The sequence below is a fragment of the Notothenia coriiceps genome, unplaced genomic scaffold (genome assembly GCF_000735185.1).
Source record: "Notothenia coriiceps isolate Sejong01 unplaced genomic scaffold, NC01 NC01_scaffold00038303, whole genome shotgun sequence".
NCBI lineage: Eukaryota > Metazoa > Chordata > Actinopteri > Perciformes > Nototheniidae > Notothenia > Notothenia coriiceps.
In genome coordinates this window covers 18,231-20,180 of record NW_011371004.1, presented here as the reverse complement: position 1 = coordinate 20,180, position 1,950 = coordinate 18,231, and the positions used below count along the sequence as shown (strand labels likewise).

General features: G+C 55.5%; 1 protein-coding gene across 1 annotated transcript; it reads left to right on the top strand.

Moving 5' to 3' along the window:
- Positions 1-15: 15 nt before the first annotated feature.
- On the top strand, positions 16-907 carry hjv (hemojuvelin BMP co-receptor; the record flags this gene model as incomplete). Its single annotated transcript, XM_010797713.1, has 2 exons — positions 16-177; positions 263-907. Coding segments are annotated over 2 exons (807 nt in total), but the record flags the coding sequence as incomplete, so codon positions are not given.
- Between the last annotated feature and the right edge of the window lie 1,043 nt (positions 908-1,950).

The window sequence follows — 1,950 nt, the reverse complement described above, 5'->3', positions numbered from 1 at the left end:
CCGCGGCCCCCCCCCCCTCAGCTGGACCCCTGTCTGTACGAACAGACCTCCGACGGACCGGAGTTCCTGCACTGCGCCGTGTTCGGAGACCCCCACGTCCGTACCTTCAGCGACGACTTCCAGACCTGCCAGGTGCAGGGGGCCTATCACCAAGGTGAGGCTCTTCTGAGGCCTGATGTCATCAAACTGTTAGATTCAGTTTTAAGACCCTTACAGAGTAATACAAAGTGAAGTCTGACGTCCCTGTCTCTGCTGTCCTCAGATTAGCATCATCTTTAAGAGCTGGCGTCAGTGTGTGGACCAGCAGCTGTACCAGGCCGAGCTCGATAACGTTCCCGCCGCCTTCGCCGACGGCTCTGTGTGGAGCGGCGAGCGGGGGGGGGGTCTGCGGGGTGGGGGGCGCCCCAGCCTCACGGTGAGTTCCCGGCTCCCCGGGCGGCACGCTGAGATCCGGGCGGAGCACATCGACTCCCTGCTGGTGGTGCGGCAGAGCGGCCGCTCGCTGGGCGTGTCGCTGCGCTCGCCGCGTGGCGTGGCCTTCGCCTTCGGGCCGGATCAGGACCTCCAGCTGTGCGTAGGGGGGTGCCCTTCCTCCCAGAGGCTCGCCGCGCCGCGCCCCCCCCACCCTGTGCCGCCCGCCGCTGCCCAAGCACACTGCAGCGAGCTGCTTCCTGTCAGAGACATTTACTTCCACGCCTGCGTGTTTGACCTGCTCTCCGGCAGAGACTTGAACTCCAGCGCGGCGGCGGCAGTCGGCGCGCTGCTGGACGCCGCCGCCATGATGCCCGACCCTGGGAGGCTGCACCTGCTGAGGAGCGCCGCCACGCACACACCCCCCCCCACTCTGATGCTGCTGCTGCTGCTCGGCATGCTAGGAACTCTGAGCACAACGCTGGGTCACATGTGAGGAAGAGGAGGAGTCACATAGGAGGAAACACACTGTGAAAGCTTCAGACATTGACCTTTGATCCACAGAGACATGTGACCTCCTCTCACCTGTTGAACACTGTGACTAACAGACTCACCTGAACCCCGCCTCTTCAGCACTGACTGTTTCCTGCTGAGTTGAATATGCTAATGGAGCGATGTGATTCAGGACAGACAAAGATGGATCTGTTTCATATGAAAGTGTCTCTCCCTCTGACCCTTCAGATTAGTGAGAGATCAACTGTAAACTGTCCTTCAGGCGATTCATCACAGTTTTATAAACATATAAATATAATCAATGTAAGGAGGGGCTGCCCTAGCAAGTTGTTGTTGTTACCAGTTTGTGACCGGGCAGCTCTCGGTCAGAGATAGTTATTGTTGTGGGACACCTGGAACACATCCTTCTCTGGGCGTAGATAACCCCGAGCCATTTGAGACAACTAATGTGATTCAGTGTCCTCAGCTGTTTACTCTATCTATTGAAGAATGTTGATTACTACACTCTGAACTAGTTCAAACCTGGAGCTACAGGAGGGCTCTGCAGAATTGATGGTGGCATCTCAACCGTGTGGTCAGACCGTGGTCCGTGACATGTCTTGTGAATTCTCCGGCCGAAGCTCCAAATAAACCGTCAGTGTTTGCCATCAAAGCTCCATCTCTCCATCGTGTCTCTCTGACCCCTAGTTTCCACCGGGTCCGTCTGCGCCGCGTTACGGCTGCACCGCGGTTTTGGTCCGACCTCCTCTAGGGTCATAACCCACCGGGCGCGTTTCAGAAGCATTTCAGAAGCGGAGCGTCTTGCCTGCCGGCTCACAGTCTTTGTTGATTTGGGCATATTTCATGGACAGGCTACTTTGTACAGACCAACTTAATAATAATAATATTCCAGTTATAAACGACATGAATCAAAGATGTGTTGCTGTATTTCAGTGGTAAAAAAATGCATTCATCATCAGAATTATTCTATATATATAATTTACACAGTGCCTGTAAACCGGAGGAGAACGCTGGCATTGCTCCTCC